Below are 25243 nucleotides of genomic sequence, written 5' to 3'. Positions count from 1 at the left end.
TGGAAAAAAATACAATTATGCTCAAGAGTATAAAGTTAAAATTTCCCATGATGAATTTTATTTTTTTACGGCTTTTCAAATAGTGGAAGCTGTCTGTTCTAAGCATTGAAAGTGGCAAGATTGTTGTAATTTTGCAAAGTGCAATTCATCACGGGAAGTGAATATGTAACAAGCATCGATTAATTTCTGGACACTATTACAAATTTCGTAACATAAACACTCGTTTAGTACACATTTCTCCACAATACACAGCTAAACATAAAGCTACGCCCACAATCAAAATAATAAACGCTGTCAGAAGATCTGTCATTGATAAACTTATTGTTAAAAATTTAATGGTATTTTTCCCAAACAATAGATCACGAGGGTTTAAACATCGAGGCTTCATAGTTTTTTGAAATGCAGTGCTGAACCGACGCATCATTCCAGATTCCATTAAAATTATTATCCTACAAATAATTTCTTAATGTTGAATGCCAAATTGTGTATTCCTTAGTATTGTAAAAAACTAGACATTACTGGATGTTGAAGAGATCTTTGTACGCACTTCTCTTTGACATCATCATCCCTGCCGGATAGGGTGTTGAGAAGGGGAGGAGACTTAAGGTTTTCCCCGTGTCGCACAAATCTCGCCCATCCATTTTGTCCTTCCAGCTATTCGAATTTTCCAAATGTACCGTTGTTGGGTACGTTATAAATGCTCCAGTGCCTTGAACAATGTCGGGCTTGACAAGTTGCGGGTTTTTTATGATAATCTGTTTCTTGCTGAGAATATCCGCTGTATCCTCACTTTCCCAGGAAACTTTTTCCGGGTGCTGAAATATTTTCATAGATTAATATCTTGGTTGTACATTGACGGCAATATTATGGTCTATATTTATTATGTACAGTAATCAAGCTTAAGACAGTTTGACTCGAATTGTCAGCAACCAGATATAACTCGCTGTGGAGTAAATCGCCCAAGGTTTTTATAGAGACCCTTTCCGCAGAGAGGAATTTGTACAAGGATGCTCCAAAGTAGTTCGAAATTATCAGAGTTGTACATGGAAGTACTATGCAATATATAATTTTGAGCGAATTTGCATTTCCAGCAGGGGTATAATTTCTCCATATCATCCATCCTACAGTTTTTAAATGATTTTACGATTTCTACGATTTTTGCAGTAGAAATATTCAATTAATGTAAAGCATGTACAGAAAATGAACCCACCTTGTTTACAAACTCCTGATAATATCCACATAAACGAGTCACTCGCTGTCTCACGAACTGTATCATCCCTTTTGCCTTCATAACTTCTTTCGATGACGTAATGTTTAATAAAATAAATAATTATGCGAAATGAGACAAAGAATCCCAACACAAGTCCGAGGCAGCTAAACCACAATTTTGGCTTAAATGGAGACATAAAAACATTTCTCACAGAATTCCACGGTGGTTGAAGAAATACTACTACAAGTCTGTAAGGTCAAGAAAATAGGCATTGTTATTTTAGAATATCTTTTGTGCGTAAATGTACATCGATATGTAATTTAATCACGCATTTTTGAGGTGAGGCACCAGCATTGTAAACGCATCTGCTCTGGAGGGTAAGTGGGTGGTGAAAACTATCGCAATATCAGCTTTCTCCTCTATTAAGAGACGCCCCATTCCGACCCAGCTCCCATTCACAAGCTGTTTAGGCCAGACAGTTTCGACAATTATTCTGGAACTGTGTGTAGCAAAAAACGTACATATGTATGTAAGACAGAGTCTTATCAAGTTATGACTGCACATACGTTTTTATACTGAAATGAGCTTACGTGAAATTCAGGGCATCTTGGAAATAATTAAATATGTTAGTACCAATGCCACCTGTCAAGACGACTTCCCCGTTGAGGATTATGTACTCTGTTTGTGGTTCATTCTGAAATAAAAGATATCAAGTTATTCCCCAATATTCAAAAAATGTACATACATATTTGTTAACATGTCATTATATGGAATGATTATTGTGTAAGCGCATACCGTAGCAATTGCAGTGATTAAAATTCCCTTGAGATTTTTTCTTCGACCCCATTGTTTCCTCATATGCGTAAATGGAATTCTAACGGGTTCGAGATTTATTACAACATTGCCTTGAAGCGTGTAGATTTCAGACATGGTAAATTTTTGTAAAAGTCGGTCATCTCCAGATCTTATTGTATAAACGTTGGAGTTGAGTGCAAAGAATGAAATTGATTCATTTGATATGATCGAAGGAAAATTTAACGATTGGTTCGTGAATATTAAAAATGTGGTTACTTCATTGGTGACAAAGAATCTCTTGTAAGATACAAAAACGGATCAGTTAAATTTACGTGTGTCTATGCATATATTAATTGAAATTGATTGAACAAATTACCTTTGTCTTGTGCGATAAATGATTAATAATGCTGCTCCGAAGTTCCGATATGGAGTTACATGCAAAAAGGACCAAATGTTCGACGAAATTATTATTTTTGTCTCCGATCTCGGGATTTAAGCTGTCGTCTTTACGATCCATGATGCTAATATGAATATCACTTGAGTAGCTACTTGCACCTTGCAAGATATATTCTAATCTCGAAACCCATAAACGTTCGTTAAAACTTTTATTAGTAGATGAAATAAGCCGAACACTATTTTGTGAAACTATTGATAAAAATGTGAATCTGGGGTTTTCTGGAAATTTTACGGAATAACTTTCGACAAATCCTAAATCAGATATTGTTGTAAATCGCAAGATAATTACGAGATAATAGTGTAATTTTACATGCATGGTTTCCTTCATTTTCTTACCCCACACAGTTGGACACAATATTATTTATAACTAAACCAATCTACATTCGTCTGTAATTGTCATAGTATGAAAAGTACTATAATGGTATTCATTTATAAAAATCAAAATAAACGTGTATGTTTAGATAACCACCATAAATATATTTCTAACGTCGTATATCATGATATTTGTCGTCGGTAAATATTACATTTGCCTGTGCCATACAATTGGAGATACTACACAGCAGTTGACACATCACTTCAAACTCAACATCAGGCAAGAACTAATCGGTTCCAAGTTATTATCATTTCCGAGCTTATATAACAACGAATACTTCATGTGCAAATTAACAGACCAACCCACGGGAATTTTTATTTCAATCTGTTTAAACAGTTGCCACGAGTAGAAAAAACTATCGGAACGTGTATATCTTAATGATTTGTCAATTTTGTGCAACATGAAGGTTACACTTACACACCCACCACCGCATGTTCAGTCTATGTAAATATATCGTTGTTATGTCATGTATTTGCGAATAATTGTACGCCAATCAGTAAATTTAATTTGCAATTACATTCTTAAGGGCCCTTTATTGTCTGGTTAACTACTTAATGATACTATAATAATCATCCAACATAAAGACTTATGAAGTGGAATTTAAGCATCATCGGACAATGCTGCCACTCCCGGAAGGACTTTTCCTGTGTGATTAAATTTATCATAAGTTATTTGATTTTTGGAAATTAGGGATTGAGCAAATATTGTAACAAACCTTCCAATAACTCCAAACTTGCACCACCACCTGTACTAACATGACTGACAGCTTCTTCAGTCCCCCATTTAGCGCAGCATGTCGCAGTGTCTCCGCCACCAATGATAGAAACAGTTCCTGATTTTGTAGCATCTACTACTGCATCCATCACAGTTTTGGTTCCAGCAGCGAATGCTTCAAATTCGAAAACACCCATTGGCCCGTTCCAGACAATAGTCTAATATTTAAAGTGGTTTAATGCAATGAGGATTATAATAATGTATATTTTGTAAATAAACCCACCTTTGCACTTTTGACGACATCAGCAAACAATTTGGCACTTTCCGGGCCAACATCCAACCCCATCCATCCTGCCTTAACCCCATCAGAAGCTTTTACGCTTTCGACATTTGCCGTTGCGGAGAAAGCATCTGCTATCGTCATGTCGATGGGTAGATGAATCGTTACGTTCTTAGCCTTTGCTTTCTCCACTAATTTGGGCACAATAGTGGCTCCTTCAGAATCGTACAAACTATTGCCAATCTGCACATTTAAAATTATTTATAATATCCTGCTCTGAAAAACTTGTAGTTGGTGTTATAGTATATTTAACTTTATACCTCAACACCATTTAAGACCTTCAAAAACGTGAATGCCATTCCACCTCCGATAATCATGGAATCCACTTTCTCCAATAGGTTTTCAATCAGTAGAATTTTATCAGCGACTTTGGCTCCGCCCAGGATGGCGAGAAAGGGTCTGTAAAAAATTGTATCCAATAGAACCATAAGATAGTTTGCAACATTTAAAATTATACCGTTCTGGCTGATCCAATGCTTTTGCAAAATAATCTAGTTCCTTTTTCAGCAAGAACCCGCTAGCCCTTATTTCATAGCCATCCCCCATCATGGAACTATTCACATGAAAAACATTATTAGCAATGATATAAACGAGGTATATTAAAATAATATATAAATATTTTTATAGTCCAGTTTATACAACACGTAGCAAAATAACACAAAGGTAATATACGTACCTGTGAGCTCTGTGGGCTGTTCCAAAGGCGTCATTGATATAAACATCTGCAAGCTTCCTCAACGAAGCACGGAAAGACTTTACTTGATCAGCCGTGGCTTTCACCTGTCACGGTTAAGTGTAGTCTTATCATTATTAATTCTACAAAAATGCCACCTGTAGACTTGCTCAATAAATTCACCTTTTCTCCACTCTTTGGATCCACCCCTTTGCCCTCTTCCTCTAGATGAAACCTCAAATTTTCCAGCAGCACAAGACCACTCGCCGTAGAGCAGAATTGTTCAACCTCGTCTCCAACGCAGTCTTTCAAAAAGTGGACTTTGGTTTTCAAAAGACGTTCCAACTCCTCCGCGACCGGTTTCAGCGTGTATTTCTCGTTCGGAAATCCATCAGGTCGTCCCAAGTGCGACGCTAGGATGACACAGCGGGCCGTGGCCAGGGCGTGGTTAATTGTGGGCAGGGCGGCAGTGATCCGTTGGGTGTTGGTAATCGTGATGGGAGCTGTTTTCGTGAGAGGGACATTGAAATCCACTCTGAAAAGTAATGACAGAGAAATTAAGTAATCTTATCATTTAGTTTAAAAGATCGATGTCGAATAAAAATCCAACGATCTTTACTTCTGCAAATCTTTTCACGCTTAAGAGTTTGTCTTATTTTACCGAATCAACACTCGTTTTCCCTTCAAGTCCACTTTGTCGATCGGGAGTTTTTTGAAGACGGACATTTTCAGTATTGTTTGTTTTCGGTCAGTATGGAATATGAAAATTTGGAATAAATTGTACAAATCCTTGCACTCGCTTGTCACATGTAGAAGAAAAGTGGAGTTTTAGCATAGGTTCAAGGTTGCACGTATGTACATACAACACATTGGGTTGTGTCTGCTGCCGGTAGTTTCATTCTTTTGAGAATTGAGACTAATGAGAAGTAGGTAGATAGATGCTTTCACCGAATTGTCTCAATTTTCCCAAGTACACTTGACGAGAAAGTTAGGTGAAAGTAAATTCATGGCAGCATTTTGTAAAATATGAGAGAAACCTATGCATTTAATTGGACGTACTTACATAAATGTAACGGATAAGGCGAAGTGAAAGTGAAAGTAAAACTGAATACGTATCTTATGATTGATTGTAATTAGTGAATCCCAAACCAACTTATGCATAATTTTGGTTTTATGCAGTGTTTGGCTTTGATTTAATTTCTGCTCCCAAATAAGAATGATATATACAAAAAATTCTTATACATATAGTACTATGAATATCACAAATCACATTAACACAACCTTAATTCATGTTTAAAATGACTAATTTTATATGTAAGGAAATGACACAACAATTTCCTATCAGGCAATTTTTATTTATTGAACTCTAAAGGATAATTTGCCTGTCCCAGGTGGACATTACTGGGTGGGTCGAATGGGGAATGCTGGTGTTGCTGATGTTGCTGATAAAATTGTTGGAGTTGTTGCTGGCTGGGGGTTGGGAATCCAGGAACAGAAACGACGTGAGGTCTTTGATAATCTCGAGACCCTGCTGATTCTGCTGCTGACATGAATTGACTGATGTGTTGCTGCTGCTGAGAAGTTAGGTTGCCACCAACACTTGAGGTCGTAGAAGAAGATCCGGATGACAGTGGTAGTGGGAATGGGGGCAGAGAAGAGGAAGGAAACGACAGGGATGGCACTCCGCCCCCAAAGGTAGAGACGTTTTTGACATCTTTTTTGACATTTTTCTTTGTGACCTTGTTCTTTTCCCCAGAGGTTGAATCAACTGAGCAACTCTTTTGTCTTTGTTTCTCTTTGGCAGCTTTCTTCTTTTCCTATATCATGGACCGTAATAAGTTTCCGCTTAAATATACCTTAGTTTTTGACATAATTACATAATGTACAATTTTACTAAATACCTTCATTTTGTGCTTTCTTTCCACCCGTCTAAGTGGTTTGAGTATGTGACAAATTTGTTTTACGGTTGGTTGCCGCATGTGTGGTTTTGAGACCTTTAGAGCTGCTAATATTTTTGGTGAGTCTGCCATTCCAGCTTTGTACAGACTTAGAATTTCAACCTTCATCTCCTCCGTTAACCTTGTCGGTAAAAAAAGATTTTTTTGAAATTGTGTATGTTTTCGAGACCACGGCGAAATTTTTTTTGCTCAGGGGACCATATAGGTCCCCTGGGTATTTTCCCCACCTTTTCTTTGTTGTATGATCATGCTCCAATTGATTCTTTAGAATTTCTACTTCACTCTCTTCACTTTTGTATCGAATTAGTAATCGACCTGGTCCATGTTTCCGACATTCTTTGCAATAATAATATATTTTGGCACCGGATCCTGTGGTCTGTTTAGTGGATAGTCCCCATTCTCTCAAATTGAACTGTTGTTTCATGGTCTCCACATTCGGATAAGTTCCGATGAGAGTCCACTCCATTTTTCTGTGGGGACGACGAGTTGAGACGTCATCAGAAGATGAACCAGAAGAAGCGTCGTCATCTGAAGATTGGGCTCCCACATCACCCACTGTGCAATAATAAAATAAACGCTCAATATCAGTTTGCTTATCCGAAGTACCCGATCAAGACTGTTGAAGTCTTACAGAGGTCATCATCCGTGTCATCCAGCAAGGATGTCCTTCTAGTAGGAGTAGCTGCAGGTCTTTTACTTGGGTCTATCGTAGAACCATCTCGTTTTTCGTTGTCTAAATAGTAATGATTGGGTAATCAATCACTGTCACACGATAACTTTTAGGAGGAAAACTGTTTTAAAATTGTGATACCTGTACTAATATCTGGCGTAATAATGAGATCCTTTGGATTCACATTGACCTCCATTCCATCCTCCATAACTCCGCCAAAACAATGAACATTTATTTCCGGATCATCATCATCCTCATCCATGAAACCAGTTGGACTAATGTCGTCGTCTTGATCATCGTCATCGTCACCCCGATTGTGCGGATTGTAGTCCGTTACTCCATGCCTCGTTTGTATGGGGTCTGTCCTTTCAACTTTCACTTTACTTCGATAAGATGTTCCTGAGGATGAGGTCTTTCTCTTTTCGGGGTGAGCACACCTGCTGCTCAAATGAGGCGACGTAGCCGTCGTTGAGTAATTTCTACGACGCTGCCCGTGCAGTAGGGCGCCTTGAATGTCGAATGCTGATTTAAAGACATATCATTAAGAATATTATCCTTCTGTCACTGGACACGCAGAATTATTTTTTTAGTTACCAAAATTGTCGAGAACGAATTGTTGAACACAGAATTTCCATCTTGCGTCGTCTTCTACTTTTTGCTTCAAAAACGAGACTTCTCTTTCCAATGATGATATTCTGGCTAAAAATCCTGCAGGTGCACCTACTGCGCCCGACATTGTCAGCATTTTTACAGAATTGTGTCGTGAAACTTTCCTCGTTATTATCCTACATTATCCTTCCATCGTCGTCAATAAACCTGGTCAGTAAACCGTCGTTTTAGTAAAGCTTCATTTTTGTCTTTTTTGGAACTTGTTGTTTATAACTTTGACCTTGCCGGGATTGGACTACTGAGGGGCATTTTGTTTCAGAAACTTCAAAATTTTGAAACAAAGGTACTTGTACTGGGATTCCTGGTGCTGACGCTGAATGATTTAGGAGCTTTTGTTTTGAAGAGTTGAGCAGTAATTATTTGCAAAGTGTTACATATTTTTTATTCAAAAATTTGTCCTTCTTATGCATATTCAAGTTAGCCAATTTCACGAATCATACTGCATCAAAATCAGTATGCTCAGTGTGGACGCTTCTTGACCCCAATTTGTCAAGCACTGGTCACTCCTACCCTTAAAAATCCTTTAAAAAGTCGCCATAATTCCCTTTAAATAACACTAGATTTTCATACATTTTGCTATATTCATTCTCATAAACATTTTGTGCTCTCTGATACCAGGCACTTCACACCACATCATCCAAACCTGCATTCTCTTAACCCTTTACTCTCTTCTGGTTGCACATTCAAACTTCTTCTCTCTTAACACATCTCTGTGAACATTTTGGTATATTGTTCTTCTGTCTGTTTTCCATCCTAGGTCCGTGTGGGATGTGTATATCGTTATTCTTTGCAGTATTTTTTGGTTAGGTTTCATCTTACACTTCAGTCACTTTTCACAACCAGTGCTGGTAACAACTCCACAGCAAAACTGGTACTACAAACACAAAAACTTGACACTGTTATAAATTGTGCCTCTCTTATTTGAAGGATTCTCACTTGTTGAATTTTGTTGTTGAATTTTGTTCGAGAAAGTGAACAACGTGAACGCAAATTTTAATGTGCAAGGAAATGTGAATTGCTTGAATATTGAGACCTTAAGAAAAATAATCGTTGTATTAAAAACTGCTTAATAATAAGATTTTTATCTGCATACCGGTATTGTTATCATGTTTGCGGACGGTAACTTAGTGGGGGATGGCTCGTGGGAGTTGCAAGTGCTGGTGACCGACATGGGGTCGGAACCAAGGACGCTACGGGTCAAAGGAGAAACGCACATTGGAGGGCTCATGCTCCAACTTACAGATGACCTAAGAAATCAAGGTGAGCATAGCAAACTATAAAATGATTGCCTATATTTAGAAATTTTCAGATACATATTTCCAATTTGTACATTATTTTATTCAAAAGCTGAACATTGTACACAACAATGTAAGTACATGAATACATCCTAAAACCTAAAAATTCATAATTATCAAGATCATCGTCAGAACATTATTCATTCACTAATTTAAGAATTGTATGTGTCTTTAAACTCCTCAAATCTCTTTTATAACAATCTTGCGTGTAACGTACGTATTTAATTTTAATGACATCGTTCCATCTAATTTTAAACATTGCATCCTGTTCTTCAAACGAATTTTGTAAATATTTATGATACACATACAGATGTATGGATATATGTATGCTTGCTTAGTGACCTAAATACCTCCATCAACCTATAAAGGCCGGGCATATTCAGTGGATGATATTATGCGCTCCTCAGTCTCAGAATTTTGTATTTAACAATACACAATGTTGATGATTTAATCAATTGTTTTGTAAGTTCCATTGAATTCAGCTTATCCTGTTTATGTTTCTCGATTTCTGTACGGAGTTTGTCAAAACACCATGACTTATCATTTAATATTTGATCATTACTCATGTTGTGGGTCTGCAAACCTTATCATAATTGTGTAATATGTCGCTTATCTTCATGCATACACAGAGCACACAATAAATTTAAACCATGCATTTATGTATCCACTTGCAATTACTAATTCTTTACCACAACACACTCCATGCAATATAAAACCTTGAGGCTAGAGTTGAAACGAAAGGTGAAAAGTGCAAATGAAATAGCTTTAAATTACAAAGTAGCAGACTATATTTCACGTTTCTGAAACTTTACATTTTATTATGTACAAAACCAGTTGATAATTGCTTGTTGTACATGAGGAGAGATTTGAATCCGTGTCGGGATCTATTTTATAGTGGTAATTAATTAACCCATCACCCACTGAATAATTTAACTGGGCATGATGTGTAGTTCAGTCAGCTAGATTATATTTTAATTGGAGATGCAGTTATACTTTGTACTGTTGCTCGGTTGTTGCGTGTGTTAACATCTTTGCTATCGTGCTTTCCCTCATGTCGGCTTACTTATTTTATACTCAACTTTAATTAGTGGTGCTTTCTTACTGAAGGGTACAGACTGCATGTAGTCAATTATTGCATGACGCCCTCATCTAATCATTATAATTAACTTGTCATCTTGATTATATCGCAAAAATCTTGCTAGACTATCAACTATGGAATATTTAGGACTAGTTGTTCTGAGTCTGAGAGTTGGGTTGGATCACCGCATATTTACATACCTAGATACATATAAATAGCAATTTTTATTGAGTTGCATAAAAAATACTTGTGTAATATTTCCCATTTTAACATCAGTTCTGATTTTCCTAAAATTTTATTACGACAATTAGATTTATTAGTTGTGCAGATAAATAAACCGCAGTGCATAGATAGACCACATTACCGCAGCACTGTTACCCAATTTATCCAAATATGATGCATAGAAAGTGAAATAAGATAACCCAGCCGGATGTATCTATATAGTCATTTCCATCCAGGATTGTTGAGTCAATAATATCATAACCTATTCAAATTGGCATTTACTGGAGTTATGACAAACGTTACATAAGTTACGTCGTCATCGTCAACATGAGTACGCACAATGTTTTCAGTTTAATCATCAACCAACACCAATAAATAAGCATTTTGCAATGTTACACGATTGATGTGATTTTCTTTCTGATTACAATTAATTAATTCGGTATACCTATTTAGCTATTGCATGGGGAAGCATTTGCCGTCATTTGTTGTTCTTCTTGAGTAATTGTGATTTAACCAATAAAACTGTTTTTTAATAGTCCTTCTAGACCTTTTCACACTTACATAATTGCGATTTATGGTTTGATTTAATTTGATTACAAGTTTTTCATATGCCATTTCGTATTTCACTGCTTGCTGCTACATCCAAGAGCTACGACATTTCACTTTCACGATGGGTATTTTATTTCTACTTGCATGTACACATACGATTTAATACAACGTTATAAACCCTATATACGTAATATATGTGATTGTAAATATGTTGGTTGTTGTATTTATATGTATATGTCTATAGATATACATTTGCATGTAGTTGGTTTGTTGACTTTTGGTTTGGTAATGCATAAGGTGAGGTCGTTTTCTAAGCAAGTAAATGTAATCCATTAATGGTTAAGTAAACAAATCGAGCCCGAGAGACAAGGCACACTCCACACTTATTATCATTTCATTTAGCGAAAAAAGTAGAGTATTATGTGTGAGTTACAAATTTCTGGTTGTCTATACCAGCTATACGTAGAAATGAATGCATAGAAAACATCGTAAAAATTAATAAATATTTCCGGCTGCAACTTGTACGTATTATTTGGTGCAGCCAAATACATAAATATGCTCAATCTCAAAAACCGGTGATAAGCACGATTGAAGGTTTTCAATATGTTTGTTTCCCACTTGGAGGTGAAACAGGCAATCTCTTTCTTTGACATGTAATGAAAACTATGTCCAATCTCTAGATGCAGAAAATCTAATATGAAAACGAAGCCAAAATGTTCATGTATAGGGTGCAAATCATTACAGACATATTGCGAATGATCTTTATGGGCAAATGGGCATATGTATATACGTATTCTTGTAATTAGTGCTCGGCGCGAGACGAGACCATCTCGAACATTTCGAGACGAGACGAGATACGAGACGAGACGAGACAAACTTTTTCGTCTCGAAAGATTTCGGGACGAGACGAGATCGAGACGAGACCAACGCCATCTCGTCTCGACAAATCTCGGTCGAGACGAGACGTCTCGAGGCATCACAAATTTAGAGATTTAGCAACAAATTCTCTGTCCACTACTTCCACTAGCCTTCTGCAAGGAGCGGGCAGGTTAGGGAAATGCAGTTTCTTTCAATTTTTTTACAGCGAATAGCTAAAATTAATAATTATGATCAAAACTTTAACCAATCTGCAAATGTCCTGATTTTACGTTAAATAAACTCAAATATAACACTAACTATATAAAACCATTTATAAATTGTATATACTGTGTGTAGCGATTCCTCGTATCCATATCCCCAATATTCTTAGTAGATATATACATATACATATGTCGTAACATAAGTTATGACGGTTACGAGTCATTTAGGTATTTCATGTTAGCCTTCGTAAGCTCGTAATCACGTTCATAAGCCTGCGAAGATCATCTTACGAACCAAAAATTTGACTTATCTGGGTAAAAATCACCTAAGAGATATTCGTACGTTTCGTCAAAAGTTCGTAAGGTTAATAATAAGTTTACGTGATTACCTACTAACGAAAATTGACGTGAAATGTCTCAATGGAAGCGTCGTAAATTTTTTAAATTAACAATCCCGTTACTAGCTTGTGATTATCTGAAGAAAACAAAAGATATTTCGAAAAACATGGATGAATATCGAGACATCTCGTCTCGTCTCGACCGAGACGAGATTCGAGACGAGACGAGATGACAAAATCGTCATCTTGTCTCGTCTCGATTACTTCGTCTCGAGTCACTTTCGAGACGAGACGAGACAAGGCAATCTCGTCTCGTCTCGTCTCGTGTCGAGCACTACTTGTAATACTAGAAGCAATGTGTAAGTGGTCCAAGGACTCGTCCCACACATAATCCTCCGTAAAGTAAGCTCTGAGACCTATTTTATTTTGCATCTGGCCAAAATCTCCTATAATTGCAGACGGCTCAAAGACACGTAAAAGTACTAAAAGTTTACTATCCTCATTACTCTGCTCATGCATATAGCTGTTCCTACGAAGTTTGTTATGATTAATCTAATCCAATTTAATAAATTTAGCTCATTTTACAGCACATTTTCCCAAAACAACTTTAAATACTTTACAGTCATTTAGCTTAATTAATTTAATAACGTATTTCTTCACATGTTTATTATGCTTTTGTCTGAATGCAATGGATTAAACTGGTGTCAGTCATGCATATGTATGTGTCAACAATTCATTTGTAGTGATGCATCGTGGTGTTGTCATCGCCTCATTGTTTCGATTCATGTATATTAATATATTGAAATTTATTATTTTCTTAATACCTTCGCCACTTGCCCGAAATGCTTTAAAACCTTTCAATTTTTATGCCGATGCACATTTTCGTCTATACTTTCTTAGTTGAGAACAATTTTCATAATTTTATTCGCAGAATTTTTGTAATATTTGCAATTTTCAAACCATCTGCTCCTTTTCCGTGGGCCAAGTTAAGTTGGTTAGTTAGCAATGTGATGACGGTGTTTCGAGACGTGCATATATATGCAAATTTTCTTCTAGACAACATCCAGCATAAGTGCATATGGTATGTATGATAAAGGATACGAAGATTTTTTAGTTGATATGAAAAAGTTTAGATACTCGTGAGTTGACTGTGGGCTTTAAAATTCATTCCAAGCTTGGTTATTTTAGCATTTGCCTTTTGAGAAAATCACCTTGGCCAACATTCTCCATTCTCTCCTGCGCTTGATATAATGATGATGCTGCTGTTGGTTCTTTTCTTCTCCCTAGAGTATGCTTTTTACTAGTGAATCTTGAGTGAAATGACCGTTGGCGTCCTTGTGCAAAGAATAAAGTACGTACCCGACTAGAATCTCAATGAGGATCATACCAAAGCAAACACCATCAATTAAACAATCGTGTTGAACTGTTAATTTTGGTTCTGTCACATAAAGCCTTATAATACCCAATTCCCTCGGAAATAAAATTGAAATGAACCCATTTTAAAATAGAAACAAAGGCTTAAACAACTTCCTTAACCGAAGTTATTGTCACTCGCCCTGTCATCACATCCAAAGTTCGGGGTCAACATGAACATTATCTTGACTAATGATATTTCTCTTTGTAAAAGAATTTTTGGTCATTTCCTTTAATTTCCATTTCCTCCCTTTTCTCGAAAGAATTTTTGGAATGCTCCTTATTTGTTTCTATTTGTAACATGTTTCCTAATGGCGATTATCTTTTGACTGAAATCTTGAGATTCCAACCAACTAGGGAGGAAAACTTTTGGCTTGTGTTTGCCCTGTTTTTTTACCCAAGAAAATGCACAAGTTCATTTCGATTTACACGTTGGGCACACGCCATCATCCATGTCACGTCATAAATAGACAGGCTTCAACCCGAAAAAAGAAAAGTAACATGAGCGAGATTAAGATCCATCCATGTAATTTGTTGAAAAATGAAAAAGAAATAGGATGAAAATACTGAAACATTTGTAAAATTTTGAGCTGAAAATGATGAATTTTTCGTGGTCACATTCACCAACCCTTAAAGACATTTAGTTAGAGTTGGTCTCATTTCGCTTTGTTGGTGTTGGAGATTTGACAGAAAGAATGAAGGGTTGGGTATACATGTAAACTGTTGTGTGTGTGTGGGAGCTTATGTGTGTTTGGTTTTTCGGGACTAATTTCTTGGCCAGATCTGTCTCAAGACGACGAGAGACCTAGGAGAAAGGAAGTAGTGAAGAAATAGCTGCCTCTCGGCCACCTAAAAATATCTCAACTTCCTCTTTTTTTTCTCTGGAGGAGGAAGGAACTTCATTAAACGTGAATGCGATGGGTGGGGTCTGATTTGTGTGCCATAAATCGTTCCTTTTCCATCTATTTTTTTAAATGGTTTTAATTATTCCTCAAAAAATATGAATTGGTTGGTAACTTTGTGTCGCGTGACACAGTACGTGTTTACTCCTTTGATAGAATTAGTAAAGTAAATGAGGTCTGAAGGAAGCAGCAATGAACACGGAAGAGAAATGCATTTTCTTTCGTCTTGAGTTTGGTTTGGTGAATACATTTATCCGTCGACTCTACTACCCAGTCTGCAAAACGCTTCTCTGTAAATCGGATGTATGTAGTGGTAGTCGTTGGGTGTTATATTCACTGTAACATAATTTAGTCAAGTTTCGATATAAATATTGGCTACACTTCACTACTTGTACTCCCCAAATCTCAGCCAGGTCATATTTACCTAAGCATGCATAGCTATGTATCAGCGTAACTATGCTTAAGAGTCCTCAAACAGAGAAACTACATATAAGCGCCTCAAATGGAGTGAAAAAACACCACACCCATCCAGGCTAATGCAACACATTTCTAGTAAAAAGGTGCCAAACCCATGGATATATGTAGAGGATGTAGTATGGAGTTTGTATCTAGTATACCAAATCGTAGCTATAGCACAACCAACTCATTAGCCACCCACGCTTTTTAATTCTATCGTCCACTTATTTATGTCAACTGCAGAATAGTATTGTCCACTCCACCCGTATGTCAAATGTCAAACCAGCAGCATTGTAAAAATGAGCAGTCATTCATGATTTGGCGATAATGAGCTGCTTCTTTCAAATATATTTTTTACGGTTTACTTATTTTTTAAATTTCAGGAGTAGCAATCGATTGGTCAGATCATGCTCTTTGGTGGCCAGAGCGCAATGTTTGGTTATCCAGAACAAGATTTACCCTTGACCAGTACGGAGTACAAGCCGATGCGTTACTATACTTTACTCCTTGTCACAAGGTAATGACCACACGAAGTATTTGTACATTACACGTTGGACATGTATTTAATTGATTGGTGAATGATTGATTTTATCCGTTTTGGATTTTGCGAAGGTGCTAAGGATTCAGTTACCTGATCGAAGAACGCTAGATTGTAAGGTGGACTTTTCCATCAAAACCTTTAACGCTGTGGTTCGCCTGTGTAAGCAGTTGGGTATGTTCAACATTTATTATGGGAGTAATTAATTGTAACTGGCTCAAGTTCAGCGTGTCATCCATTATGGTGAACATTCATTCATACATAGTTGAAACAGACAGACGCTTCATTTTAATTTGGCTGACACTCAACTTCGTCCACAGAAATTAGATCGCTCGCGTATATATTTCCACCGTTCCAAATTCATCCCATCATTTTTGATACGCATGCATAAATAAAAAAGGGTTCAAAAGTTTTGAGTCCATGTTAGTCAAGTATCACATAACCTGGCTAAAAAATTACGACGGGCTGCAATAAACGATTGCGGGATAAGTGAGGAAAAAGTAGGGATAGTGGATTGTTTTGGATGGGTGCATATGGATAAGGATAACGCGAGATATCGGCTTACAAGCCCAGCTCAGATTCACATTCCGTTAGTCTTACATTTATAGAAATGGTGGAGATAGACAGTTCGGAAATCTAATCATGTGATGGCAAGAAAGGAAATTAATGGGAGTGGATAGTTCGTGTTATTTATCATGGCGTGAACTTGAATGAAATTCGCATTATTCCAGAAATCATTTCTCTAAAAGTAGTCCTGCCCATGCTCACATTCATGGAGCTCGTTGCTTACTAGAAAAACAACGGGACTTGAGAATCTGTAAAATTTTGAAAGCTGACTAAACTTGGATTTTATGATGTAGAACTTTATTTACATTCTCAAATTTTACGATTCCATCTCGATCTCACTAAAGTGGAACGTATACACACAGAGGAAATTTCTTGCTTCGTTTTTACTCATCCAGCATTCCTAGTAAAAAGAATGAATAGTTTCAAAAGATCTATGCATTACACTAATTTTTCAACTGTTACAGCGTTTGAGGTTTCTTATCTAAACTTTAATGCATCCAAATCCATCAAACATTGACGACTCATTTTGTTCGCATGTAGACATATTTATAATCCAATCCAAATCTGATCTCGAGTCGAGTTTCGTATATTTACTTGTGATCTCATCATCAAGCTTCCTCCTCTACATATTACAGATATGTAGCATAGAGCTGGATATAATAATACTCTACTCACAGATACATAAGTACAATGCAAATCTGCTCAAGAAACAATCTCTTTTTTCTCATCATCATCCCATTCCAAATCCAATCCACCCACGTAAAGACATCAATTCCCACCACCAACTCGTTCTTTCCTGTCTGTGAATAACGACGAGCATTCGCATCAAAATGCAAGTTTTTGTTCACTTTAAATTTTTCATTGCATACGCATTGCTCTTAAGTGTCTCAGACTCTGCATGCATTTGTGTACGACACCTCCTTTACACTACCTACGTAATCTCGACATTCATACAACAATGCAATTGTCATAGTACATACATACATGATGGCATGTACCACCAAATGAAGCCTCATTATTATCATTGTTATTGCCCTTAAATATGCCGATCCTCGCCTATCGTCACACATAATGCACAATGAACAACGCTTGACCATTGTTTCCTGTGTATAGGAATTCGACATCCTGAGGAACTATCTTTCGCTTTTCCTTTGGGTCCGGAACACCTCAAACAGAATTTTGGCCAGCTTCTCCGAAGTCGAAGGAATGGCTACGCTTCGCATGCCGGACATGGGGATGATTCTTACGGGGGTCGAGGAAGGTCGCCCCTCCCTCCACCCGACACAAATACATTTGTCGCTAATGCGAGTTCAAACGGGATGTACAGTCGACACAATCAGAGCACAGGGAGTAACTCTTCTGGCGGAAGTGGGGGTGGGATTGGGGAACGTTTCCTCTGCGCCCCTGTCCGCTCTCCGTCCAACAAGACGCCAATGAGTTCTCCACTTAGCTGGTCGTCAAATGGGGCCTCGCCCTACAACACTTTGGGTAATGGGAACACCTCCTACTCCCCAATCCCTCTGTCCGCGAGTGCCAACGGGTTCAACGAGCTGGACCTCGAGGTGTCAGTAAGTCAGACTAAATTTAAATTAAATTTCTCCTGAAGCAGAAAACAGAGTATTTTCGAAAGGTTGAGTATAATAAACTATAGAAAAATGACATGTTTGAACTCGACTCAAATCAATATTAATCAGATTAAATTGTTTATTGTAAAGCAATAATAATTTTGGTTGTATATGACAAGAATGTGTTATTGTGAATAACTGAATCTCTTCGCTTGGCAAGTGTTCCCTTCTTCAACTTGCTTCCGTTTTGGGAGAAAGGATTTCTTAACACCATCTACTTTGGTTAAAGACAAACGCATCTTCAGCATTAGGTTCTCTGCCTCCTTCTCTTTTAATTTCCGAGACAAATTAGTGATTTCGAATCGAAGATGGTTCTTTGATGGAGAAGGGTTGCGTGGCGAGGTGGAAGCACTAGAGACAGGGTTCCTAGATTCAAAAATTTAGTCAGTTGTTTGATCAAATGTCTACTACATATCTTATAAAGCATACCGTAATTTTTGAATCTCCGCAAACTCAGTCTTACGGCCTTTTCCTTGTTTTGTACACCCATCTTTTAAGTGTTTATCCAATCCAAGTTGGCTTCCAAGTTTAGAACCACACAAATTACATCCAAAAAGTTTCACATTTGTGTGAACACAAGAATGTCTATAAACATATATATATATATTAAAAATAAGTAGGATTAATTATAAATGAACCTATTTTTTCATATCAAATCGTCTGTCTGTCGCGTAGTCGCACTCGGGGCATTTTATTTTCCCCTCTGATCTGCCCTTCTTCGGTTGTTTCTTTTCTGGTTTCATATCACGACCTTCGATGGTTAATACTTCCTCTTGAGGTAAAATCACACTCACGACGCCATCGGTGATTTTACTTTACACATAAATTAAAAAATTAATTGGCATACAATTATAACTCATAACAATAATACCAATAATATTGACAAGTTTTTAAAAATGATATACGTATGTATATAAAAAAAATAAAAAAATAAAAATAATATTATTTACTCGATAACAGCATTTATGTCGTCCAGATGCGAGGATAAGGCTTTTTTTGCTGTTTTTGTTTACTGTTTAAACCCGGGCTGACTAGGGTAATGTAATGTTCTGTTTTCCAGGCTCACCTCGAAGCCCTTGCCACCACACCGCCCATTGACCCAAATTTGAAACACTTGAGGCCCAGAAATCTGGTGGAGAAAGCGAGGCTTAACGTAGCGTAAGTACATACATAGAATCCATAGCGTTTTCTCAGTAAATTTTCAACGTGTATGAATTATACAGCAGGAATGGACATATGTAGATTATAAATGTTTATGCAATTGTGTTCCTTTTGGCTTAAAATCATTACTTATTCTGGTCGTTGAACTCTGTCGGTGTAACTAAATATTTAGTAAATATAGACCCCAGTTGTATATTTTATTCGACAGTACTCACATAAAGGAGGCAGTATGTAGCGTCGTGGGGTACTTGTTGTTTTGTGTGACAGTTGGATTTATTACTTTAAGTCTGTCACATTGTCCAACTTTTTTATGGCTATTTTTAATAACAATTAAGTGTGACAATATTACTAGTTTACTCCTTTTATGAGTAATGTTTTTAAGACGGTCGTATTTTCATAGATGGCTGGATTCATCTTTGTCCATAATGGAACAAGGCGTGAGAGAGTTTGACACTTTAAATTTGCGCTTTAAGTTCTACTCTTTCTACGACCTAAACCCTAAATTTGATGCTGTTCGAATCAACCAATTATATGAACAAGCTCGGTGGCAACTACTAAATGAAGAGATTGACTGCACGGAAGAAGAAATGCTCATGTTTTCGGCGTTACAGGTGAGTGCACCAAAAAATAATACTTAATAAAATTAAATAAGTTTGAATCGGCAAAATTAATAATGTTATTTATTTTCCCTTTTCTTGCAGCTTCAAGTCAGGTAAAATGTGATTGTGACTTTCTTCTTCTTTTGTTTAAGTTTATTTGTGTACACCTACGACTGGTGGTGACCGTAATGAGTGTCCTCCCTTTCATAACAGTTTTATGCACATAGCTTTTTGGACTTGACATTTCTAACTATTTGATATTACACATATATTTTGTAGCCTCCAGTCCAATGTCCCTCAACCAGATTTTCCCAACCAAGGTGAAGACGACATAGACGCGGCACTGAATGATCTTCAAGTAACGCTGGAAGGATCAGGAGTCAACAATAGGAGTATTATGCACACCCCAGAGTTATCCGACAGCCTGCGAGTAATGAAACCAAAAAAGTTTACGCTAAAGGGCTGGAAAAAGTATCACGTAACCTGTAGAGACTTGTACATGAACTTTCAAAAAAGTCGAGGCGGTGAGTGTTCAAAAGTCATCAAATATTTAAATGATGCTTAGTTATGAGCTGGTTGGACACAATGATGCCGCTTTATGTGTCATCAATTATCAAATCGTCTGTCTTATCCTAGCTGTACAATGTTTCTTTTAGATCCCGACTCTGCATTCTCAATCTCCCTTAAAGGCTGTGAGGTCGCTCCTGACGTAAATTTAGCACAGCAAAAGTACGGCATCAAACTAGAGGTCCCAGGACCAGATGGGATGACCGAATACTGGATCCGATGTGATTCGGTTAGTGCTTATCATTATATTAAGACGCGTTGTTTCACTCATGGACTTACTTTTATGTCGTTTTGTATAATGCATAATATGATTCGTATTAATATTAACAGGAGGATCAATACGCCAAATGGATGGCTGCTTGTAAACTTGGGTCTAAAGGAAAGACTCTGGCCGATAGTTCGTACGACTCTGAAGTAAATACTATCAGATCATTTTTGTCCATGCAACATCGTGCTCCAGCCCCTGCCATCAATCCAAATTCTTTCGATATTACACCAGAAGAATACATTGCACCCAGATTTCTTAAAAAGATTAAGGGAAAGGTAGTGCTCACGACAAAAATTGATTATTATAATTCCCATTTTCTCCGATTTCAACCACCCTGTAAATATAGTTACCGCAAAGGATCCTTGAAGCGCATGCCAATGTGAAGGATTGTAATTTGGTAGAGGCAAAAATGAAGGTGAGACTAAATAAGTACTAAATAACTGAATAAAACTAAATGAATGAGTTTATTTTTCTTATAGTATATTAAAGCTTGGCAATCTCTTCCCGACTTTGGAATTTCATTGTTCATTGTCCATTGTGGATCGAAAAAGGAGGAACTGCTCGGCGTTGCATTTAACAGAATTATGAGGATGGATATCAATAATGGAGACCACATCAAAACCTGGAGATACAATAACATGAAGGTATTTATAAGCTTATAAACTTATTTAATGTATAAAAGCGTCATTTTTAATTAATAATTATATCCTTCTTTTAGGCATGGAACGTCAACTGGGAAGTCAAAATGATGATGATTCAGCTCGATGACGAAAATATCAGTTTTGGATGCCTCTCCGCAGGTTAGTAAGCCGATAACAATGGGCCTACCAAATGCATGGCTCATTAAAACTTCTTGGTGTTACAAAGTTTGTTAATTTGGTTTTATTTATTTTTCCAGATTGTAAAGTTGTTCATGAATTCATTGGAGGATATATTTTCCTGTCTCTTCGCTCCAAAGACGCCAGTCAAACGCTAAATGAAGATATGTTTCACAAGTTAACCGGGGGATGGAATTAACATTACCTTACAATTTCGTCACTAACTACAAATTACAAAAAGGTTTCTAACAAAGTGCCACCAAATTTACCGTCGTATATGTTAAAATATGATAATCATTTATTGCCAGTTACCTCAAATACATAGTTATTATAACAATAATGAGTTTTAACCATGCATAGTAGGTTGTCTGAAACTGAAATTATCTGAAACTAACCACACGGAGTTACATAAATATACCTCGCCTGTTCATCGTCATGTACAATTATTAGTTTAAACTTTGTCATGTACATAAACTTGTAACATTTTAAGAATATTCCGCATCAAAATTTTACAATCATTGAACAACAAGTGCAATTAACTTTTTAAAATTAATAATTTAAGAACCGTTTATGTAAACGATTATGAATACCTTCCAGATGTAACACGACTTGTTGGCATCTGTTATTATGCCATATGAAGTACCAATAAATAGATACATAGTTTGCCTATGCGATTTACAACTTGTATAATTGGAATGTATGCATTATATAAGACAACCTGTTTATAAAAATTGGTACAATACGGAACAATCATCCTGCCATGCTGACGACACGCTATGTTATAAATACTTAACCATCGTGCTGAAACTTTTTAATTAGGAGACCCAACCGGTATTACAAATATATGAAAACGTACATGTTATGGATTACTTCTAGTTAAAAACAAGAGCGGTCTTGAAAGAAATCTAGTGACTTTGAAATACTTGCAATTTTAAACTATGACTTAATTGTTTTGTTGTTTAACTTTTAATTTGAGCTTAATACAATTACATACACATTTAAAATATAGATTAACAAATACTGATACAATACGTTTGCAATCTGTATAGTTATATACAATGAATAAGTGTTTTTTAATGTTGACTAGAGGAGCATAATTTTACTCATAATATGAAACAGGTTATTAAAAAATGACAAATGTTTTTAACCCAAATTAATTTAAATTGAAATGTATGTAGATGTAGTTAAAAAACAAGAAGGCCTCCTAACTATGAGATTTTCAATCAGAACAGAACAAGCCACCAAGTCCTTAATGAATTGAATTAGTATTTTACCAGCCAAACAAACAGTATAAATTTAACATTTAGGATAAACTGTCCAGATTTTTTAATATTTAGGAAATTCAAGTTACTGTTGATTAATGAAATTAATGGGTTAATAAAGATACAAGAATTATGATACAAGACTTTTCGAGAACGCCTACTTTAGATTACTTGAATAAGTCGTCTTAAATTGATAAAACATAATAAACCACTTTTTCTACACATGCCTTGATAATGAATTGCAGATAGTATTCGAAATATGTATTGACAAATGAAGTAATTTTTTTCTCGTTTTTCCATTAAAACTTCAATGCAATCCAATTAATAATCGATAGCGGATGAAAAGATATGTCAGCAAATTTTTTCATGGACGTTGACGTTTTGGTTTTATATGTTTACATAAAAATAAAATCTCTTGAGACAAGTTGACAGAGCGGAATTCTAGATTGTACGACTCCCTCGCAACGGCTGCCTCAAAAATGAACCCAAAATGAACCCATATTTTTTAGATGATTTTTTTCGTCAACGTCAATCAAATTATCATTATTAATTATCATCGGGCGTAATTCCTTTTTACTCTACCAAGAACTTAAACAAACTTGGAATTCGCCTGTTGTGTAGCCATTTTTCAACACTTTTAGTTGTTTCTGATGATAGACCAATCCATAAAATCAGCTAAACTGACCCTGGCTGAACCAAAATTCAACAATTACAGATAATTTATAGGGTCCTATCGGAATCGTTAAAAGGCAAATTAAATTTTTAAGGATTTATGTATTTGGTGACCTGACTAACAAGCAATAATCACTATTTCAGATACAGGTCTTTGATTCGAACTTCGAAGCGATGAAGAACGGCAAGTTGAAGAAAAGTGGAAAACAGGGAGTAAAGGTAGCGAAGGCGAAGGGAAGAAGTGGAAGCACGAAGAGAACGCCTTTCCAGCTCTTTGTGACCTCTTGCCGCGTTCAACTAATGAAAACGCTCGTCGCCGAAAGACCAAGCTACCACGAGTTTTGTCAATTGTGCTCTAACCGGTGGAAATCCATGTCGACCAGTGAGAGGAAGCCATTCGAACTCATGGCGACTCAGCCGAATGAGGAAATGAAGAGTCGTGAATCAAGAGGACGTAAGAAGCTGAGCAATCTCAAGAAAATGCGTTTCAAAAAGGCACCAGGGCCAGAAAAGCCACTCACCTCTTTCTTCTGGTACTGTTGGGACGAACGCCCCAAAGTGATGAAAGATTATCCAAACCTCAAAATGACCGAGGTACTCGAAATTTTCATAAATTTTATCGATGGTATCTAAATAACGAAAAGCTAATAAGTATTTGGTATTATTTTTTGAGGTTTCCGAAACTCTTGGCTATATGTGGGCCTCCTGTTCTCAAGATATCAAGGACAGGTATGAAGCGTTGGCGTTAAAAGACAAAATTCGGTATCAGAAGGAGCAGCTCGAGTTCGAGCACAACAACAAAGGACATGGGCAGCAAATCGAAAAGAAGAAAGCTCAAAGGATGGTGAAGATCACAGGAGGGAGAGAATTCCAAAACAACTCCCAAAACTAGGCTAACCAAGTAAACGCTGTGTTCAACTAAATTTTATGGTTGTGCATGTGCTCACAAGGAAATTTATTTTAGATATTTCTCTAATAGATTTTATGGATTTGGATGACTAGCTTGCTTAAGTTAGATTATATGTTTTTCTTAAATCAAGTTTGTCATTTTTGAATACAGGTCAATGTATGTATAACCTAATAGAAATGTGCCTCTCACATATTATTATTTATTAATTTGACGAGATTGGTATGCTATTTTCTCAAGTGATTCATTTATGTCGGTTGGATATTTTTCAGATGTTTTCTTTACACTTCAAATTCCCCTTCTTCGATTTAATCAAAAGCACCACTGTGTAGTTTTCGTGAACCATTTTGTGTCCATACTAAAATTAACTCTGACTATCTCTTGCTTAAAAGTACATATTTGCTGGGGGTAAATAGTTTTGGTACATGTACAAGATACGGATATCCCAAGCATGTCGTTTATTTATTGAACCATTATTTGAAGCTGTTTTAAGAAACATCATCTTCAGCAACACGTACACGTATATGTACATATTCATATATTATATCAAGCCTATGTACATATGTGTGTGTGCAGCACTTTTATTATATCTTTGACCAATATTGTCAATTCTGTGGTATTTTGAGCACCCCAGACTCTTATGTTATGACATTGAGAACAGACTGGAATGTTCCGTGCATTTTAATGGATTTATGCTTAGGATCACACGATAAGAAATGTAGCTCTGTTAGATAGATAGCTCAACTTGCCTCAACTTGGTGCGGTGCACGGGCCTTTCCACACTTAGCACCAGAGCACGTCCACACAGAAAAGTGTGCATCATATTACAATACAACAAATGATCTGAACGAAAATCATTCATTTTATGGGTTATAATTTAATCAAAATAGCGGAAATAAGTTTTCAATTTTTTCACGGCGGTCTCGAAAAACAAAAACGTTGTCAATTTTTGAAATTTGGTATAGAAATTATGGTAAAATTGCAGTATAGCGGCCTAGCTCGGATTTGACTGAAATTTTTTGTGTGAATACCCTAAGGTCCCATATGCATAAAAATACCTTTTTTCGCG

The 25243-nt window shown here is 36.5% G+C and overlaps 5 protein-coding genes and 1 long non-coding RNA gene across 7 annotated transcripts; 2 read left to right on the top strand and 4 right to left on the bottom strand.

The window, feature by feature from the left end:
- Positions 1–30: 30 nt before the first annotated feature.
- On the bottom strand, positions 31–3205 carry LOC118434472 (glutamate receptor ionotropic, kainate 1-like). The gene is made up of 8 exons (XM_035848102.1): positions 2382–3205; positions 2006–2302; positions 1801–1904; positions 1539–1709; positions 1211–1458; positions 889–1121; positions 520–815; positions 31–449 (listed from the first exon to the last, which is right to left on the bottom strand). Exons 1-8 carry the CDS (start codon positions 2787–2789, stop codon positions 197–199), a joined length of 2010 nt encoding a protein of 669 aa, XP_035703995.1. The 5' UTR covers positions 2790–3205; the 3' UTR covers positions 31–196.
- Positions 3206–3335: 130 nt separating this feature from the next.
- LOC110842641 (probable phosphoglycerate kinase) lies at positions 3336–5420 on the bottom strand. Its single transcript, XM_022088421.2, has 8 exons — positions 5223–5420; positions 4745–5096; positions 4565–4668; positions 4346–4441; positions 4149–4287; positions 3832–4071; positions 3550–3766; positions 3336–3478 (listed from the first exon to the last, which is right to left on the bottom strand). Exons 1-8 carry the CDS (start codon positions 5285–5287, stop codon positions 3435–3437), a joined length of 1257 nt encoding a protein of 418 aa, XP_021944113.1. The 5' UTR covers positions 5288–5420; the 3' UTR covers positions 3336–3434.
- A 264-nt stretch (positions 5421–5684) lies between these two features.
- On the bottom strand, positions 5685–8431 carry LOC110843923. 2 transcript variants are annotated; one of them, XM_035847372.1, is made up of 7 exons: positions 8079–8431; positions 7784–8005; positions 7331–7711; positions 7151–7252; positions 6747–7074; positions 6463–6640; positions 5685–6378 (listed from the first exon to the last, which is right to left on the bottom strand). In XM_035847372.1, exons 2-7 carry the CDS (start codon positions 7932–7934, stop codon positions 5914–5916), a joined length of 1605 nt encoding a protein of 534 aa, XP_035703265.1. In that variant the 5' UTR covers positions 7935–8005; positions 8079–8431; the 3' UTR covers positions 5685–5913. The 2 variants fall into 2 exon arrangements, with proteins under 2 accessions (XP_035703265.1, XP_021945672.1); XM_022089980.2 differs by having other exon boundaries at positions 7784–8431.
- A 228-nt stretch (positions 8432–8659) lies between these two features.
- LOC110843823 (unc-112-related protein) lies at positions 8660–22738 on the top strand. Its single transcript, XM_022089867.2, has 14 exons — positions 8660–9118; positions 15574–15707; positions 15803–15902; positions 17409–17863; positions 18981–19078; positions 19482–19692; positions 19783–19793; positions 19960–20204; positions 20337–20476; positions 20578–20790; positions 20862–20930; positions 20995–21159; positions 21234–21315; positions 21414–22738. The coding sequence occupies exons 1-14, from the start codon at positions 8965–8967 to the stop codon at positions 21530–21532; spliced, it is 2196 nt and encodes a 731-aa protein (XP_021945559.1). The 5' UTR covers positions 8660–8964; the 3' UTR covers positions 21533–22738.
- Positions 17980–18477, bottom strand: LOC118434281. Its single transcript, XR_004833900.1, has 2 exons — positions 18350–18477; positions 17980–18286 (listed from the first exon to the last, which is right to left on the bottom strand). It is a non-coding gene; the product is annotated as an uncharacterized LOC118434281 (long non-coding RNA).
- A 329-nt stretch (positions 22739–23067) lies between the features above and the next one.
- On the top strand, positions 23068–24322 carry LOC110845034 (high mobility group protein B1). The gene is made up of 3 exons (XM_022091393.2): positions 23068–23344; positions 23412–23861; positions 23941–24322. The coding sequence occupies exons 2-3, from the start codon at positions 23442–23444 to the stop codon at positions 24157–24159; spliced, it is 639 nt and encodes a 212-aa protein (XP_021947085.2). The 5' UTR covers positions 23068–23344; positions 23412–23441; the 3' UTR covers positions 24160–24322.
- The last annotated feature ends 921 nt before the right edge of the window (positions 24323–25243 follow it).

Source organism: Folsomia candida, unplaced genomic scaffold, assembly GCF_002217175.1.
Source record: "Folsomia candida strain VU population unplaced genomic scaffold, ASM221717v1 Fcan01_Sc002, whole genome shotgun sequence".
Classification (NCBI taxonomy): domain Eukaryota; kingdom Metazoa; phylum Arthropoda; class Collembola; order Entomobryomorpha; family Isotomidae; genus Folsomia; species Folsomia candida.
Note: the sequence above shows the minus strand (reverse complement) of the source record. Positions and strands in the feature narration are given on the sequence as shown.